The sequence below is a fragment of the Equus asinus genome, chromosome X, assembly GCF_041296235.1.
Source record: "Equus asinus isolate D_3611 breed Donkey chromosome X, EquAss-T2T_v2, whole genome shotgun sequence".
Taxonomy (NCBI): Eukaryota; Metazoa; Chordata; class Mammalia; order Perissodactyla; family Equidae; genus Equus; species Equus asinus.
Window position 1 is genome coordinate 100407241 of NC_091820.1, and position 18964 is coordinate 100426204.

The 18964-nt window shown below is 36.2% G+C and overlaps 1 protein-coding gene across 3 annotated transcripts in view; it reads left to right on the top strand.

Annotated features, from left to right (window-relative positions):
* Window positions 1-18964, top strand: part of RNF128 (ring finger protein 128) — a 79467-nt gene that overhangs the window by 50982 nt on the left and 9521 nt on the right. For all 3 annotated transcript variants that reach the window (XM_014854658.3, XM_044763955.2, XM_014854656.3), the window contains exons 2-5: window positions 3414-3661; window positions 14059-14130; window positions 17113-17195; window positions 18075-18171. In XM_014854658.3, the coding sequence (XP_014710144.1) occupies window positions 3414-3661; window positions 14059-14130; window positions 17113-17195; window positions 18075-18171 (500 nt within the window). The remainder of the gene's footprint in view (window positions 1-3413; window positions 3662-14058; window positions 14131-17112; window positions 17196-18074; window positions 18172-18964) is intronic.

Below are 18964 nucleotides of genomic sequence, written 5' to 3' on the forward strand. Positions count from 1 at the left end.
TAAATAATGGCTTACAAAGATGGTCCACTGTCGATAATTCATTGTAATCAGTATATCCGAGTTAGGAAAATAAGGCAGTATAGATTACTTTTTAAAATGCCCATTCAAAATTGTTAAAATTAAATATTAGTGTAAAGCTTTTCATTATGGAACACCTAATTCCCTGCCAATACCAGATAAAGGAAAGTATTACTGTAGTTAATTAAAAGACATCCTCTGCCCTTAAAATGTTCTTAATTTAGAGTGGGAGTATGGCATGCCAATTGAAATGCAAAGCAAAATAAAGTACTAGATAGAGGTTAAAAACCAAGTGACAGGAGAACAAAGAGGGAACATTTACATTCTCATTTGGAACTTGGGAAAATAACATAGGAGGCAGCATTTGAGCTGGAATTTGAGTAATACATAGACAGGCAGAGAAGGAGTGGGGAGTGTCAAAGCAGATGTAGAACATTTTAGGCTGAGGGAGCAGAATGAACAAAAGGAAAGTTATGAAAAGTGAATGACAATAGCCGATCCCATGTGGCTGGATCTGAGTGTTCGTGAGACGGGCGGTGTAGTGGAGATATATCAAACTGGAAAGGTCAGTTGGGACCAGATCATGTAAGGTTTTAAATGCTACGCTAAGGAGTCAGACTTTAATGAGTAATAAGGAGCCACTAAAGACTTTTGAGCAGGGAAGAGGCCTGATCCAACCAACTGATGGCAAAAGTCAACCAGGGAGGTTAAGTCTGATGAAACTTTAAGGGAAGGGGGACAATTGGATATAGAGTGACCAGTTACTGAAGCAGTTCAGGCAAGGAAATTATGAGGGCCTATATTATATAGGAAACAGAAACGGAAAGAAGGATTTGATGATGGGAGATGCCAAGGAAATAGCATCTACATGACTGACTAGGTTAGCAGTGAGTATTCAAACATGATTCTTTTTTTTTTTTTGGAGGAAGATTAGCCCTGTGCTAACATCTGCCACCAATCCTCCTCTTTTTTTTTTTTGCTGAGGAAGACTGGCCCTGAGCTAACTTATGTGCCCATCTTCCTCTACTTTATATGTGGGACGCCTACCACAGCATGGCGTGCCAAGTGGTGCCATGTCTGTACCCGGGATCCAAACCAGCGAACTCCAGGCCGCTGAAGTGGAACGTGTGCACTTAACCACTGCACCACTGGGCCGGCCCACAAACATGATCCTGAGGTTCCTAAACCAGGTGACCAGAGGCTTGTGACGCCATTAACTGTAATTGGCAACAGTGAAGGGGGAGCAGTTTTTAAATAGTAGCAAGGGTGTGGGAAGGAGGAGATATATAATAATGCTTAGAAATAGGTCTTTTATATGATTAGAAAGCTAATTCAATAGATAGTTGGACTATATATAGCATGTATGAATATACATTAGGGTGATTGAAGCATAGCATTGTTCCTTATGTGTAGACAATGTACATTTCTCGACTATCCTTCTTTTTTAATCTCCATCTGGCCACAATGGCCAGTATGTTCCTGAGCATCCACCCCTGCCATCCACCTCATATCTTCTAAAACAATAAAAACCTATTTCTATTGGTCAAACAAGTTTATAAGGACACATCTATGATTTAAAAAGAAATCTTTAGAATTATAATAGAATTTGAAATAGATTTCAAAACCTGATTTTTAGAATTATCTATGCTTGCAAAGATTATGCAGTTTACAATATCAGAAATGAATGCTAGGTTATATAATTATTCAAAACGTTATAAGCAGAGATTTTCCCGACAGATGGCTTGTAGAGAAAAGACAAATAATGACAAAAGATAATTGACATAATGTCTGTGCTTTTAGTGCCAAAGCTAGAAAATTAAAGCCCCCAGATAAGTAGAAAAATGAGCCACTCTCTTGCAAAATATCCAATTCTCTAGAGCCATAAGGGATATTTGGGTGATATACTGATAGAGGGAAAAGATACAACAGAAGGTATTTCTGACTCCATTGCTTTTGAGATTTTCCCCATGTAAACTAAAAGAGAGTGAGTTGTCAGTGTCTACCAAACTGAGTGATGGCAAATGAGTCAGTAAAATTATAAAAGGATTTAACTAAATGGCTATCATATGTAAAAATAATGTCTTTTGGAAGTTTAGGAATCTGTAATAATACCCTATGAATATATTTTCTGAATTAGTAAACTTCAAGGATCTTGATCTTTTGAAGACTTTGGCCACTGGGGACCATAAATTTAAGGGATTACTTGGCTAATAATTCTGCTATGTACGTTGCCATTTATGGTTTGTACTCTAATTTGATCACTGAAAGTGTGAATACTATTTTAATATTGTACTTTTGTATTTAAGTTCCAGTATAAAGGGCTTTTTAGAATCATGTGTATATGAGTGTGTATGTGTGGTTGTGTTTATTCCAGATTGGAGTTTGATCATTAACCAAGATTAGTTCCTTAACCTAGTATCAGTGGGAGGTTTCTCTTGTTTGTAATCTCTTAACATTCAAAGAGCTCTGTTCTTTTGATTAAGATTATTGGTCTCAGGTCATATAAACTAGAAGGAATGCAAACCTTGATAAGCATTGGAATAACACGAGTAATCTGACATTCTCACAACATTGGGAAAGATGATGTTTGTTCTTTATTTTCTCACAACATTTATGTAATCGGGGTAGAGAGGGAGATGTTACAGAGATTAGGTGTTTAGACCAAGACTTAGACTATTGGACTATGTAATAAGCTTAGTCTAATTTCAGGCTTGGCTTTGGTTGGTGTTGAATAGAAACATACGTTTCTATCAATTCTACATGTTGCAGTCACTGCTAACCTGATTAGGTCCGTGCAAAATCTTAGAGCACCTTGGACACATTTTATATTGCTTTGAGGATACCGGAAAATGGCACGTGGACATTTGGGCTTGTAAACATTATTATTCTCAAATTACTAATCCTGATATGTACATTCTTTTACATTTTAGTAGTGAGGTCATGAGATAGTCTATCACCTTATAAACTGGGAAACATATAGTTAAATATTTCTGTCTTTCCCAAATCTCAGATTCCCTGGGATGTTAACCCAATTCTCTACCACCCAGGGGACTGTTTGTCTTTAGGAAGGCCTTCGTATAAGAGGCAAATTGAACCCCAAACTCAGTACTGTTGAATTATAGGTGGTTAACCTGAGGAGAGGGGAGGTATTTGTTATACATATATCATAGCTTCCTTACTAAACTATGAGTTCCTTAAGATCGATAACCAAGTCTCAGCGTGTTTATATCCGCTATAATTTATATATGGATGGTAAGTGCTCAATAAATGTTAACTGAATGAATAAGTATTCTTCCTTTCTCTCATTGGGAATCATTTAAAATCGCTTTAGCAATTGGATTTTTATACCAACAATGCTTTACCAAACTAAGACTGAATTCCTTTTTATTTTACAGGTGCAGGAGACATTGTTGCAATCATGATTGGCAATCTGAAAGGCACAAAAATTCTACAATCCATTCAGAGAGGCATACAAGTAACAATGGTCATTGAAGTAGGGAAAAAACATGGCCCTTGGGTGAATCACTATTCAATTTTCTTCGTTTCTGTGTCCTTTTTCATTATTACGGCAGCAACTGTGGGCTATTTTATCTTTTATTCTGCTCGAAGATTACGGAATGCAAGAGCTCAAAGCAGAAAGCAGGTTTGTAATGGTCCTTTCTTCCAATTTAAAGATATTTTGCTGTTTTAATTATAGTTTCAGTGTCATGCATTTTAATATACTTCACTTGCTAGATAATGATCCATGCATAGTTTTTATAAAACCTGGTAGTTTTTAAAAGTATGTCAGCTTCCATCCTCTCAAATCCTTTATTTTCTGTAATTTGTCTATGGCCTTAGTCCTGCCTGATTAAGTCTTCTAACACCTCATTAAAAAGCACAGCCGGGGCTGGCCTGGTGGTATAGCGGTTAAGTTCGTGTGCTCTGCTTCAGTGGCCCAGGGTTCGCCAGTTCAGATGCCGGGTGCAGACCTACACACTGCTTATCAAGCCATGCTGTGGCAGGCATCCCACATATAAAGTAGAGGAAGACGGGCACAGATGTTAGCTCAGGGCTAATCTTCCTCAAAGAAAAAAAAAGAGCACAGCCAACATTTAATTATATATGAGTATAAATATGTTCTCTTAAATATTTTCTAAATTACAAAAGCATTTTATACTCAATGTAGAAATTTAAAAAATTAGAAAGTACGAAGGGAAAAAAACCTTCACTCAAAACCCATGTAACAAAAAAACTATAGTCACCACCCAAAGGTAACCACTATTATTTTACATGTATATACGTGCCTGGGCATGTGTATATTCGCATATGGGGGCAGGACTGGGAAGAAAGACCAGGCTGACTATCCTGAGAAAACAGGTTTAGAGATCTAATTGTGCATGATATGGTGCTAGGCTTCAAACAGAGTCACATGTTCATAATTTCTACCATATTTTAAAAACTGATGTATAAACAGGTACAAAGTATAGAAATAATAGAGCAAAAATACCAAAGTGTCTTTGAACAGGGAAGTACCTATGGTTGTGTGGCATTGATCCTACCCCCTTTAAACTGCCCCTCATCCCCCTGATATCCTTACTTCTCTCCCTGACACAGCTTAACTTCCATGGTCACTCCCATGCATACATCTTCAGTCCCCTTGGCACTTCTCTCTCTTTTGTTATACTTACTGATAAGATCGAACTCTGGTTAAATCCTACTTCCCACTCTGTGCCTGGACTTTGCATAGCTGAAGTAGCCGAAAAGCATCCACATCTACACAGATCGATCTCACTTTAAATCTATGACCACAAACTCAGAGTGATGTTTTCTTAGCCATTTCCTCTCCTGCTTTCCTAGGTGAGTAATCATATGTGTTTCTTTCTCCTTAAACCTCGAACACCTCCTCCAACTTTACTCTTGTATTTTGGATCGTATTTCACTGAGAAAGTTGAAGTAATCAAGTGTACTTCCACAGGCTCCCACCACATCTACCCATCTATCTGCATCTATGTCTATATCCTCTGCCTTGTCTTCTGTTACTGTGGACACACAAATATGCTATCAGTGCTTCCATTTTCAAAAGAACTTCTCTTGACCCCAGGCCATAAACCTTGGAGTTATTCTTTATTCCTCTTTTTTTCCTCTCACTTCCCATATAACCTCCATCAGCAAATCCTATTGGTTCTACCTTCACTATATACCCAGAATCTGATTCCTCGCACCACTTCCATTGCTTCCACCTTGGCCCAAGCCTGCATCATTTCTTAACTCCTCCTCCCTAGTATTCTCAATACGACAACAGAATGGTGTGCCACTTCGAGAGCACTCAGTAGGGATTTAATGCTTTCAGCTGATCATACAGTAGGGGCAAGAATACATTTTTATATGTGCTGAGAAGTTCCTCCAAAGGCAGTGCAATTCTGGCCACTGCATGCACTCTTTCTCCAGTAAGCAAAGATGAACCCATTTTATTTGGGAGTGGGGCAGCAGCGAGGATTTCTATATAGCAAGACAGTTAATTGAATTTAGCAACAGATAAGAAATTGAAATCTTATTATAAAAACTTCTTAAAGATTAGACACCAGTGTGTGGTAATGAGTGATGATTACTCAGTGTTTAAAGTTCATTGACTTCTGTCCTTCTCCTCAGAGAAGCAGCTTATCACCTTGGTGGCAGGTTCAGCCTGTTACTAGCTGTGGTCGAAAGGATGTTTAAAATTCTCATACCAGGCCATTCAATAGTTTTACACTGTGTTAATATTTGACATTTGTATATTGTGCTGTGTTTATCTCTGAGGTTGGAAAGAAATTGGTATCCAGTATGACTAACTACTCAAAGGTTGTAGTTACAATGACAAGAGTGGTTTTCATACGTTCATGGTGAATATGTATTTCTGTAGTCTATGTAGTCTAAGTGCTATAATAAATCCCAACATGGCATTAAGCCCCATCGGCAAGTGATACAGGTTATAAAGAACTGCCTGGTGTTGCACAAGCTCTGTTGGCTATTTAACTCTGGTTTCATCGTTCATTTAAGTAAGTTTGGATAGTTTATAATATATTTTATGAAAATTAACTTCTGCACAAATGGTCAATAGCATTAAAACTTCTCACCTTTTAGAGAAGGCTTTTGAGAAAGCTTCTTTCACTACTTAATGGGCTATATCTGTTTATCCTTTGGTGACTAAAGGATTGAATATATGACTGATAATCCCTTTTACTTATAAATATTCAAGAGTACTAGAATTCCATTTACATGTTATTTAATTTTCCTGACTTCCTATTGATTTTTAAAAGGCAGAGCTTGATGCATATGATGGTTGTAACTATCACTAAATATTTGACTGCATTATCTCCATTTTACCACTAGAAAGGGGTATGAAACTGAGTTATAGACACTTAGCTTCATTGGAATATGAGAAATTTATTAGCCTATTCAGGAATTTCTTCCCCCTGAACCATTATGACACACAGTATTAGTGTCAGGCAAACTAATGACTGTGTAACCATAAATTTTGAAGACCAAAGTGCCCAAATATAATGGGCAGCACATAGCGGCTGTAAGCCTGACATATCATAGTATCATGTGTGAGAACACATATCATCCTTTTTGTGGATGAAAAGCTTTTAAAGAAGATGAAAAGTATCAATGGATTGTGAATGAAAATAACGTGTTAGGCATTACGTGGTGGATTTGTGTCCCCACCAGGAGCAACTCTAACCTGAGACAAGGAAGATTATGGAAAACCTTATGACATGCTCATACTAAACTGAATTTGGAAGTGACCACTATATACTGGACTCTGGCATGGGACACCAAGCATTTTGGGGCACAGTGAATGTATCCTAACTGTACTCAAGCAATAATACTCAATGGCAACAAGGCATGTGTTGGATTAAACATTGACCAGTGAAATAAAAGAGGTCTCTAGGTGGAATAGGATCTGACCTAGGTATAATGGAATAAGCTGAATTTACTTTTTTTTTTTTTAAAAGAATGAGTTTTTTTTTTTTTTAAAGATTTTATTTTTCCTTTTTCTCCCCAAAGCCCCCCGGTACATAGTTGTATATTCTTCGTTGTGGGTCCTTCTAGTTGTGGCATGTGGGACGCTGCCTCAGCGTGGTTTGATGAGCAGTGCCATGTCCGCGCCCAGGATTCGAACCAACGACACACTGGGCCGCCTGCAGCGGAGCACACAAACTTAACCACTCGGCCATGGGGCCAGCCCCAAGCTGAATTTACTTTTAATGAAGAGTGACTTTCAAAAGAAAAGAATTTACTCACTAAAATGGACAAATTGGAAAGATTCATCTTCCAAGAGGAGGGAAAAGAATGAGAATCCACTTGGAAAGATGATAAAGCCTCGATAATATGATCACACATACCCAATACATAATGCTAGAGAATGCCAGCACTCAAAGACTGGGAATGAGCATATACTCTGACACAGTAGAGTCTGTTAACTATTTTACTTCAAATGGAGGCCCAAGTAGTCATGGGGTAATGGCCTTCCATTTTTAGCTATGAAAGCTCAGGGAGAGCATTTTTGAGACCCATGCAGATCCCCAAATTTATGGAAAGTTTCTGGGTGAAATTGTAACTTACATTGCTAATCTCTGACTGATCTTGACCAAAGGATGGGCCAAAATAAGACCAGCTGTTAGGAATAGGGATAATACTGAATGATACCCATGGATTCCCCAGGGGAGGGAGATGGCCTTGCTGCACAACAGTCAGTGGGAACCTATAACTGTATAGTAATGTGAGTTGAGGCAAATGATTGGCTTTGTCCTCCGCTAACATGGGACCTAGAAATTACAGAATCATCGCCACTTGTGGTAATGCTTGTCCATAATAATATCTGATACATGGGCAAAGAACAATTCTTCTAGGAAGGTTTAGTAAACACTCTGTGATACTTCCTGATTGATTTTGTAACCAAACCAAACTGTATCATAACCATATTGTGATATGGTGTAATACTGGTATTGTTGGTAAGATTCAGCTACCTTATATAAGTAGATCATTTGATAATCAAATGTTTGGGAGATTAAACTAAAACCTCCCCAGGATGTAATACCAATGAAGAGTGATTGGCCTGAGGAAGGATTAGACTTAGTTCATTACTATATCTAAATAGCTCTTTACAGTTTATCACAAAGTTCAAGTGGCCATAGATCAAGGGAGTAAACAGATAATTAAATTAGTACAACAATATAAATATACTTGAAATGGTCTTATAAACTGGAAGAATTGTTTCTCTGAGCCTATTTTCACCCTTCATTGGCTTCTGCAAGTATTAGATATGCCTTTGTTGTTCTTACTGTACCTTAAATATACATGCTGTACTAATTGTAGAAGCCCAAATAACTATGATGTTTTGTTGTTAAAAAGACCTTGATCGAGAGCGAGAGGGTGGATTGTGAGGAAGGAGATAACACAGTAGATCTAGTTGCTTACTCCTTGCAAGTCTCCAAGGGAACCATGATTGGCCTTTGGCTAGCCCTTGGAATGTGGGCCTCAAAGTGTTCTTTATGTTGGTGATTGATGACTTTGTTATACACACCTGGAGTAATGGACCATGTTGTATAAGCTTGTCATGGTTGCTTGGCCTAACAATGAAGACTGATGATATGCACCTAGTTTCATTGTTGGGGTCCTGAGTTTTGGGAAGCATGGCCAGTTGCTAGCAGGATTACCTAGTGACCAGCCCCTCCATCTGAGCCTCAGACCCTGAGACTCAGTGTTGTTCCCTGAGAAGAGATATGCCACACGTGTCCTTGTAGTTTGCTGCCAAAGAGATAGCACTCCTCTGTGGTCTCAGATGAGGAAGGACTAAGCTACATTAACATCTTAAAATTTGTCCCTGAACTTAAAACATGACTAAAAATATCTGAAATATTTCTGGTTACATTAGATTTTCTCTACTAGTACTTGAAATTAACTGGAAGATTTCTCAGGGGTCTGCGTATGCTATAAATATATACACGTTTGTGGTTGGTGTGTTTGTATGTATGTATCCATTCCTGCCTAAATTTGAGAATTAATTAGAGCCTTATACAAAACCATTATTTTGGCTCTTATATAAGAAGAGTAGATTAAACAAATTCTCGTCTGAGTAGGACCTAATTTATTAGTCTTTCCTCACTGCTCTTCCTTCCTGTGCATTTCCTCACACTGTCCACAGTGGCCACCTTCATGCAAGTGGTCTGCACTCTTTATTCCCAACTCTGTAGTTCCCTATTATGGGGAGCTATTTTATAGCCTGGACCTCCTCTTTCCTTTAGAAATACTTTCATTAAAATATTATGCATAGATTTTTGTTGGGAAAAAATAGATTTCTTTCAATTCTCATATATCTAAACAGCAACATGACTCAGACATGGATTTTGTTCACAGAAATATATCTGAGGAAAAGAATCCTCTTACCATACTTCTTGATTTTAATATCCTGTTTTATAAATTCTGAGCCAGATTTTTATTTTGAAAACGTGGTGACTTGAGTACAGGAAAATCCAGTTTGCTTATATCCACCCTCCTTTCTTTCTTTTGCATACCCTTCCCCCATCGAGGAATTAGGTTTGGCTGCATACCTGGTGTTATCCATGTGAGTTTCAGTTAAGCTAAAAGCTGAATGCCTTGGGACCAAAAACCAGGCTGACAAGTCACCAGATTGAAACATTTATTTTACTTAACTGGATATAAATACACAAGTGAACTAGGTAGAATATCTTTGAGTTCACTATAATTTAAAAATTGAACATTGTAATATAGGATAAGAATTGGCCTGACTTTTCATTTTCAGCCCAAATAAAGTCTCACTCAGAACCAAAAAAACTATATAACTGAGATTCTTCAGTGACTAGAATGATCACAGCTTTTGAGAGTGGTGACATTAAGCTTCTGTTAAGCAGATCGGCCAGTGACCAAGCTTCTTTGAATCACTCTTCAACTGTGCTGCCAGATATTCCCCGACCAGGTACCTCTTAGGATTGGGGGGCGGAGGGGAGAGTGTGTTGGTATAAAATACTGGCTTAAAAGAGGTCCCCAAATCACAGTAACCAATTTAGGACAGATTTGAAGACTGGATAATAGCTGACTTTGAGGGTTTTTTTTCTTATTTCTTTCATTTATCTTCTTCACAAGGAATGTGAAGCCTTTTAAAGGCTTCTTTGCTATTACACAATGGAGGCAGTGTACGATAGTGGACAGATCATGGGCTTTAAAGCCAGATAGAACCTGAGCTTGAATTGAATCACAGCTCTGCAACTAACCAGCTGCCTGGACTTGAGTCAGTCTTCTGAATCTTTTCTTTTGTATAAAATTTATATATTAAAATACCTATTCCATAAAGTTGTTAATGATTAAACAAGACGATACATGTAAAAAGCTTAGGGTTGAATCAGACACATGGTAGGAAGCCAATACATGTTCCTTAAACCTTTCTTTTCCCAAATTTAGTGAACTAGAGGATTTTAATGAGTAGAACTGTGACTTGGATGAGAAAATCATGAAAATCTGTTTTTATTTTCTAAATTCAGAAGCTATTCTTTGAGCAACTACTAGGCACTATGAGAAATTTTAAAAAATGATTAAGGCCCAGTCTTCCAGCTACTTACAGTCTAGTAGGAGAGAAAGACACATGAATAATATAATTACAAAATATGATAAGAGGTAGAAACAGTGTGGTATTGAAATTTATAGGGTAGGAGAGAATTCTGAAATGGTCAAGAGGCATTGAAAAAGTGTCCAACGTAATTTCTGTAACAAAGTAGTTATATTCTTGAAGTTCTGTTTCTTTGTGGGTTTTTTTGCAGGGGAAGATTGTCCCTAAGCGAACGTCTGTTGCCAATCTTCCTTCTTTTTTCTTCCTTTTCCCTCCCTAAAGCCCCAGTACATAGTTGTGTATAGTTGTGAGTTCTTCTGGTTCTTCTATGTAAGCCACCACCACAACATGGCTACTGACAGACCAGTGGAGTAGTTCCGCATCCAGGAACTGAACCTGGGCCACCAAAGCAGAGCATGCCATATTTTAACCATTAGGCCATCAGGGCTGGCTCTTGAAGTTCTGTTTTTTAAGTAATAAAATACAAATTACAGTTTGCACTGGGGCATATTGTCTTTAAATGTTGAGGCATATTTGGGTACCCAGAAATTTGATTTAAATAATAATATCCAAACATATGTATTTAAGATAAACTACTTGTTCTTAATGTTGTTTTCATATTTAAGTTTTCAGAGGAATGAATGCATCTTGGAAACTCTTGCTATCAGTGTGACAGTGAAATATTTTGAGTACTAATGGCAGTTTTGCGAGTGACCTTCATTCAAGCTCTAAAAGTACAATTTGTGCTTCTTACCAAAATCATGTGTCTCACATTCATATTTAAAGAAAGTGGCTTTTCTTTTCCTTATAAAGCTCAGTAGAAGTTATTGGAAATATCCAAATTTCCTTTTAAACAAATTTTTTTATTCCAGAGCTACTTTTTTAAACATTGGTTTGTGCTATGCTGCAAATCTTTTATCAGAGATCCTTCATAATCAAGTCCCTTGCTTAGGATCTTCTGGAATCTTGGATTTTTGTCCCGTATTTTTTTATCCCCCCACTTTTTTTTAGCATTAGTTTTAATGTAAGTTCTACTGTTCTAATTGGCATAGACTTGAACATTACATTTAAAGCTTGCCTTCAATCCCACCCCTTAAATTATATTTGCATTAGTCTTGGATAAAATTAAAGTAAGTTACATATTTAGCATTCATTCCTAATAAATTGATAAGCATAGCACTGGAGACTCAGGTATTTATATTGTGTTGAATTGAATATTTTTCAATGAGAAATTAGACTTAATCAAGTAAATACCCTAGAGATGCATCACTTCCTTGTGAGTACATTTCCCCAATGGTGTCATAGTACTTGTTGCTTAAGCTCAAATCAGAAGTGCTTTAAAGACAGAATATAAAATGATTGTCAAAGGCTTATCATCAACTACATTTTTTCCTTTTCCCATTTTCTCTTGTTGGCTCTATTTTTTGTCATTTGTATTTTTTTCATCTTGGTGTCTAAATAAATCATCTATGTGAAAAGAAGCAGTGATATTTGGAAGTCTAGGCCAGGACCAGGACCCTGTGGGCATGCTGGTTGTTCACTGTAAGGACTGGCCACAATTTGACAGACAATAGAATCCAGGAGTTGGAAAAACTTGAAAAGGCAGCTAACTTGTAGATGGATGTATTGTAAATAATCTTGGAATATGAAGAGCAGAGTTCTAGTACCAGCTCTATCATTTAGAGGCTGCATGCCCTTTTGGATGAGTTATTTTACTTTTCCAAGCCTCCACTTGCTCATCTTTAAAATGGGGATATTATCTTCTTCAGGGTATTGTTGCAAGGATTAAATGAGGTAATAGATATCAAAAATAATTTTTAAATTATAAAACAACTATGAATATAAGGAAGTAGTAATACTAGCTTCTTGCTCCAAGCTAGTCAAAAAAGATGGTTACCTTGATATCAGGGCAAGGAACACAACTCTGTGCTTTGGTAGAACTGACACTAACCAACTCTGAAAGCAAAGAAATAGTTTGGCTTGTAATCTCCTTGGCATTAAGCTGAATACCGTTCACAAAATGATGTCTGATATAGGAAACAGGTTTGGGTATTAAGGAATTTCCTCACCTATCTATACTCATAGATTATTCCCTTCCAGAGCATATTTGCCACAGATGTGTATAAACATGTTACAAGAACCCGTTATGCTTATTGATGAATAGTACTTTATATTTTCATTTAATAAACATTTTATTGAGTGTGTCTATTATATGCCAGACATTATTCTGGATACTTTACTTACATTGTCTCTAATTTTCACATAACCTTGGTGTCAGGTGGGGGTCTCTCTGCTGGGGATGGACAGAGGGTACATATAGGGCGATGAAGAGGCTGTTTACATTCTCACAATGACCTCTAGCTCTGAGGGCCTCCTTTTTGCTGAATTTCTATTGTTTGTTCATTTTACAGTTCAAATTGGAAGATTGCTTATCGTCTTGCCATGTTGTACATGCTTATTCTGTATTCCACACAGCATCCACTCAAAGTGTGAAACCTAGCCTCTTCTCCAATTTAGGCATAGATTATATTCACTTGAGGCATTTGTGTATATGGTCGATTTTACTAAAGGGGAAGGAAGGATTTAGTTGCAGCATCACAAATAACTTCAAATTACCATCTCATACCACCTGGGATTTTTTTCCTCTGGCCAGTTCACCCCACTTAGAGGGACAGTCTCTCATTGATTACTCTCTTTCTCATCTTTCCCTCACATCTTTGATTTCTCCCTATACCCCAACTGCGCTGCTGATTCAATTATGTAAAATATTTTAGGAAAGGCTTATTTCCTAAATGAGCCTTGGGCTTTCCTTTGCATATCCAGACCCATCTAAGTATTAGCTCAGTGAAAAAGTAAAAAATAGCCTACTACTCTCGCTTTCAGGATCCATCCTCCTTATAAGGCAGTAATGGTTACAAATAGCTTTTTTTCCCATAATACCAAATAACACTGTAAGGGTTGGTATCATCCTCATTTTATAGATGAGTAAAAAACTCAAAGAATTAAATGATTTGTCCAGAATTAAAGTCAGATTTTGAATCTAGGTCCATTTGAATCCAGATCCTGTGGACTTTCTACCAAATAAGACATGATTCAAAAAAGAAATTGGAAAAGATGCACTTTAAGTTCTTCTGATCTTGAAAATAGGAAATTGCTTTGAAAATTCATAGCATCTGAATCCATTCGGAATAGGAACAGGTAGCTTTACCATTGTAGCACAAGGATGCTGTTTAAGAAGGTAGGGAAATACATTAAGTGACAAGTTTCAGTGATTTGAAAAATCCTGCGTGATATCAGATAAATGGGACATTTATTATGGTTAATTAAATTTCATCTTTTAAAATTCATTTATGCATTGATTGTACCTAATAAATATTTATTAATCCTTTCCACCTTTTGCATTGTATTTCTTTTAAAATAGGTTTTCTAATACCTGCTGTTTTTTATTACAGAGACAATTAAAGGCAGATGCTAAAAAGGCTATTGGAAGGCTTCAACTGCGCACACTGAAACAAGGAGACAAGGTGCATTTATGACTTTTAAATGCTATTTGTTTTAAAGCAATGCTTAGCAAGCCATTATTAAAGCTAAGTGTTCTTCCAAAGTATGCTTTTCCTTGGAACTTATGAATCTTACTGCCTTTTTAAAAATCTGTTTGATGCTGGAGGTAGGCTGAATAATGGCTCCGAAAGATATCTAGGTCCTAATCCGTGGAACCTATGAATGTCACCTTATATGGCAAAAAAGACTGCAGCTGTGATTAAGTTAAGGATCTTGAGATGGGGAGATTATCCTGGATTATCTGGGTGGGTCCTAAATTTAATCACAGTGTCATTATAGAAGGAAGGAAGAGGGAGATTTGACTTAGTATAGTAGGAGATGCAACGATGGAAGCAAGAGGTTGAGTGATGCAAGAAAGGGGCCATAAGCCAAGGAATGCAGACAGCCTCTAGAAGCTGGAAAAGATAAGGAAAAGGATTCTCCCCTGAAGCCTTCAAAGGAGCACAGCACTGCCAATACCTTGATTTTTAGACTTCTGATTTCCAGAACAATAAGAGAATAAATTCGTATTATTTTAAGCCACTAAATTACAGTAATTTGTTACAGCAATAACAGGAAACTAATACAATGCTTCAGTACAACTTTAATTGAACATCCATTTTCAGATTTAGGACAGTTGAAAGCTACCACTGATATGTAAAACAAGTATCAAAAATAGCTATAGAATTTATTGGAATAAAAAATACCATCTATAATAGCATCAAAACCATTAAATACTTAGGTATCAATCTTACAAAATATGTGCAAGATCTATATGCTGAAAATTGTAAAACACCGAAGAAAGAAAGAAATCAAAGAATAAATAAATGGAGAGAGACATCATGTTCATAGGGCAGAAGACTCACTTATCGAGTTGTCAATTCCGCCAATCTATAATCTATAGATTCAATGCAGTTTTAATTAAAATCCTAGTGGTAACTTTTGTATAAATCAACAAGTTGGTTGTAAGTTTACGTGGAAAAGCCAAAGAACTAGAGCAACCAAAATAATTTTGATAAAGAAGAACAAATTTGGATTGCTCACATTACCTCATTTGCAGAATTATTTTCAAGCTACAGTAGTCAAGATATTGTGGTACTGGAGAAAGGATAGACCTTTAGATCAATGGAACAGAAGACTCCAGAAATAGACCCACACGTAAATGATCAATTGATTTTCAACAAAGGTGCAAAGGCAATTCAATGAAGAAAGGATAGCCAATTGTTGGCTTTCTATATGTAATGATTGGATATCTATATGCAAAAAAATGAACCTCAAGCCATACATCATATACCCTCTGTAAAAATTAGCTCAAAATGGACCACAGACCTAAATACAAAACCTAGAACTGTGAAATTTTTAGAAGAAAACTTTGGAGAAAGCTATCTTCGTGAATTGAGGTAGGCAGAGATTACTTGGGTATGACAGGAAAACAAGTCCATTAAAGAAAAAAATGAGAAATTTAACTTTATCAAAGTTAAGAATTTTTGCTCTTTGAAAGATACTGTTAAGAGAATGAAATTACAAGCCGTATACTGGGAGAAAATATTTACAAATCACATATCTGATAAACTGTATTCAGAATATATAAAAAACTCTCCAGACTCAACAGTAAGAAAACAACCTAATTAAAAATGGGCAAAAAAGACATTTTACCAAACAATATATATGGATAGCAAAAAAACACATAAAAAGATGCTCAACATTATTAGTCATTAGGGAAATGCAAATTGAAACCACAATGAGATACTACAGCACATTCATTAGAATGACTAAAACAAATACTGACGATACCAAGAGCTGACTAAGATGCGGAACAACTAGAACTCTCATACATTTGCTGATGAGAATGCAGTGTACAGGCAGTTTGGAAAACAGTTTGGCAGTTCTTTATGAAGTCAAATATATACTTTTCAAACAACCCAGCAATCTTACTACTAGATATTTACCACACAGGAAAAAAATATGTTCACATAAAAACATGTATGCAATTGTTCCTAGCAGCTTTATTCATAATTACCAAAAACTGGAAAGAACCCAAATGTCCTTCAACTGGTGAATGGATAAACAATTGTGGTATATCTATATTCTGGAATACTATTTAGCAATAAAAAGGAGGGGACCCTACTGATAGATCCAGCAACATGGATGAATCTCAAATGCATTATGTTAAGTGAAAGAAGCCACACTCAAAGGCTAGATAGTGCACAATTCCATTTATATGACATTCTGGAAGAGCCAAAATTATAGGAACTGAAAACAGATCAGTAGTTGCCAGAGAGTGGAGGTGAGAGGAGGGGTTAACTACAAAGGGGTACAGAGGAATTTCTTGGGGTAATAGAACTATTCTATATCTTGATTGTGGTGGGGATTAAGTGACTGCATGTTCGTGTACTAAAAAGAGTGAATTTTGCTGCATGTGGATTATACCTTAATTTTTCTTAATGGGAAAACATAGCTATAGAACTTGTACAAATGGCATTTGTGAATTCTAAAACCAGGAAAAACAGTTTAAATCAGTGCTACAAGTTTCTCTTTGTACTGCTCTTTTGGTTGACTTTATTCTTTTACCTTTTCTAAATCTAAATTATTTTATTTTCAAATTTCAGTTATACAATACAATGTTATCAACTATAGTCACCATATTTTACGTTAGATCCTCAGACCTTATTCATCTTATAACTGAAAGTTTGTACCCTTTTACCAACCTTGCCCTATTCCCCCCATCCCCCTGCCCCTGGCAACCACTTTTCTACTCTCTGATTCTATAAGTTTGACTGTTTTTTTAGATTCCAGTTAAGTCTGAATAATTTTAAATCACTTATTGAAACGTAGTCATTTAGTGATATGATGTTCCTCCTTCTGTAGGAATTTATGCAATTTAAATATGTGTATATTCTGATCTTGCTCTGTACTTTAATGTACTTTTCTTATCCATCGGAGTAACAATAACTATTTACTCATAGGAAATTGGCCCTGATGGAGATAGTTGTGCCGTGTGCATTGAACTATATAAACCAAATGATTTGGTGCGCATTTTAACCTGCAAGTAAGTTTGATTTTCTTTTATATCATCGGTAAGAATAGCTGATTTACAAAAATAATTGTAATGGGGGAAACTATTTTGAATGTTCCCAAATTGATGTAAAGAGAGTGTATATTTGTAAATTGTTCTCGTTTAAATATAGGTGAATGCTTTATTTTTTAATATCATTGAAATTGGTATAAGTCTAAAGTTCCCATAATCTGGCACAGTTTGGAAAGTAGTTCTATATGAAACTGAGAACTTAGCACCATAATTTTATATAGGTATTTAATTTAATTTAAATTCAATTATTTACTTATTTAATTTAAGGTCATTCTAATAATCCTATTAGGGAAAAAGTAAAATAAACTTATGAGCACCTACTTGGAAGTCTTCATTCCTAGTTCTTTATTATCTGTCTCCTAAAAGTTGTTCTTAACACTTTCTTTTAGGTAGTAAATAGTTTTTTCTTGGAACGTATCACATTGCCTAAGGAATCAGCATTATGTTGTACTCTGTACTTTATTGTACTATATTATTGAGAATGATGAACTGTGCCATTTTATAGTTAGAGAATAACAACACGATTAAGATCTGAAATACTGAACAAAGTCTTAGTTCAGGTAGCATCTTAGCCATTTTTCAAGTAATTAGTATTGAAAATAGTTTCTTTTTTAAGTTAGGGTAATGAGGCTTTTATATTTAAAAGTATAGTATTATGAAATTTCCAAATTTTGTTTCTGTGGCTCCTTCTTAGTATTTATGCTGTAATAGTGTGTTTAAAAGAAAAAAGGCATATTCAAAGACTAAGTAAAATTACAGGGTAACTTGTCAATATATTAGGCAAAGTAGAGCTACTGCTTTACAACTGATAACTAAATTATGTGTTTTTTCCTTCATTAGCCATATTTTCCATAAGACATGTGTTGACCCTTGGCTGCTAGAACACAGGACTTGCCCCATGTGCAAATGTGATATACTCAAAGCTTTGGGAATTGAGGTAAACATTGCTAAACTATTTACATGAAGGAACTTAAGCAGTCTGTTATTTATGTAGGTGGGCCTTCAGGAAAATAACATCCTTATTTTTTAGCTATGTAATGTACCAGACTTACAGTTTATACTGAAAATTGGAACTGTTTACATCATAGTGACAGTGAGGTGCCATGTTGGACCACCTCCATTTTCCTTCTTCCTCCCTCTCCTCAAATGTACTGATTGTTTGGTCAGAATGTGAAGTGATAGCCATATAAACTACCAACTGGCTTCTGATACCCCTTGCTGTTTTTTACTCTCTTACTATTGCATAGCAACCACACTTGTAATTAAATGAGCATGTATAGTTTGAGAAAGCACAATAGATATTAAATTATAATTATATTTGGTAAATGAAAAAAACTACCTATTTCGCAAGACACACAACAGAAGGTTGAGCTCAACAAAATCTTCGTGACTTGAAGAGATACGTAGATGACAGTGATTCTCAATTCCCCTAGGGGACAGCATTAATTTTTGTTTTAGTGCCTTCCTTGTACCAGGCATTATATTATGAAGTGCTGGGATCACCCAGATAAACATGTCAAATGTGAAGGCAGTCTGCCTATAACATCTTTCACCCCATTGGTGGACCCAGATACTCCAACTGCTCTGGCTGAGACCAGCAGGAGATTTTTGTGATCCTCAAAAGGGATTACAGGTTTGAAAGGTTAAGAAGCATTGCTCTAATATCACCTATGAAGAAACTTTGTAATGATATGTCAAGGAAAAGCATGCACTGTGAGAGTCTTTTAATT